Source organism: Dendropsophus ebraccatus, chromosome 1 (assembly GCF_027789765.1).
Source record: "Dendropsophus ebraccatus isolate aDenEbr1 chromosome 1, aDenEbr1.pat, whole genome shotgun sequence".
In the NCBI taxonomy this organism is placed as follows: Eukaryota; Metazoa; Chordata; class Amphibia; order Anura; family Hylidae; genus Dendropsophus; species Dendropsophus ebraccatus.
Window position 1 is genome coordinate 228762521 of NC_091454.1, and position 1406 is coordinate 228763926.

The window sequence follows — 1406 nt, forward strand, 5'->3', positions numbered from 1 at the left end:
GGCAAGTAGGTAGAGGACAGTGGGCGGGGCTGAGCTTAGGGCTCACTGTCTCTGTGTGTCTGGTGTCACCGGTTCCTGACATTACTCTTGTTCTTCCACTCCGTTTAATCTTATTCCTACACTCCGATGGCTCTTTATCTTTTTTTCCAGCTTTTTGACGAGACTTCTGTATTTTTGTGTCCAATTTCATTAAAAGACGAGATGAATAGAAGCCGACCGGCAATGTTTGAGTTTTCTGGACTTACCGATAACACAACCCTCGCCATCTTCCTCTTTATATTCTTCCTCCTGGTTTACGTGATAACTGTGGTGGCTAATGCTGGGTTGTTCATCATCGTCCATAGGACGTCCACCCTCCACACTCCCATGTACTACTTCCTCAGGCACCTCTCGGTGGTGGACCTCTTCTACTCCTCAGTTATTGTTCCTAAGATGATTTCAGATATTGTTTCCAGTCATAGGTTCATCTCATTTTATGGGTGTGCTCTTCAATTCTACTTCTTTTCTGCTTTGGCTAGCATTGATGTTCATCTCCTCTCTAATATGTCCTATGATCGATATGCCGCCATTTGCCACCCTCTACATTATGTGTCCATCATGACCACAAAAAACTGTTTCCGCATGGTTCTGGTGGCTGTTGCTCTTGGCTTTCTGCAGTCATCGGTACAGACCAGCTGTTTATTTAGTCTACAATACTGCGGCTCACATTTTATTGCCCATTTCTACTGTGACATCCCTCCATTACTCCGGCTCTCCTGCTCCGACACCTTCATGTGTAACACAGTCATCACATCCCTCATTGGATTCTACGGCATAGCTTCACTAACCACCATCCTGATTTCATACATTTTCATCATAATTTCCATTCTGAAGATCAAGTCGGCCAGAGGCAGAGAGAAAGCGTTCAGCACCTGCTCCTCACACATCATCTGTGCCTCCATCTTTTATGTGTCCGTGTTCCTCACTTACTTACGTCCTCCTTCCGATGTAAGTGATAAGCAAAGTAAGGTGGCCTCCATCTTCTATTCAGTCATGACACCCATGTTGAATCCTCTTATATACAGCCTGAGGAACCAGGAGGTGAAAACCATAATTCTCAGAGCAATACACAAGTAATTTGTATTGGCATCGATCTGGTCCCACCATATACTTTGCCTTTAAACGGCATAAGCCTCAGGTTGTCCTCTTACTGCTCCTCTACCTGTACTTCTCCTAGGGTGTGCATCTGCTCCTGCTCTGTTTCTTAGAGGGCAGCATGTGTACCCTAAATCTGTCTGCAAGCTATCCCAGCTCTGATCCCCCTAATTAATTGCCAGAGCCACTCTCACTTCCCTCAGCAGTGGCACCATTCATTTACTTCTTAGGGAAAGTGTTCCTGTTAGTGTGAGATCAACCAAAACAATGCA

The 1406-nt window shown here is 45.2% G+C and overlaps 1 protein-coding gene across 1 annotated transcript; it reads left to right on the top strand.

Annotated features, from left to right (window-relative positions):
- Window positions 1-201: 201 nt before the first annotated feature.
- Window positions 202-1116, top strand: LOC138786406 (olfactory receptor 5AR1-like). Its single transcript, XM_069963397.1, has one exon. It carries the CDS (start codon window positions 202-204, stop codon window positions 1114-1116), a length of 915 nt encoding a protein of 304 aa, XP_069819498.1.
- The last annotated feature ends 290 nt before the right edge of the window (window positions 1117-1406 follow it).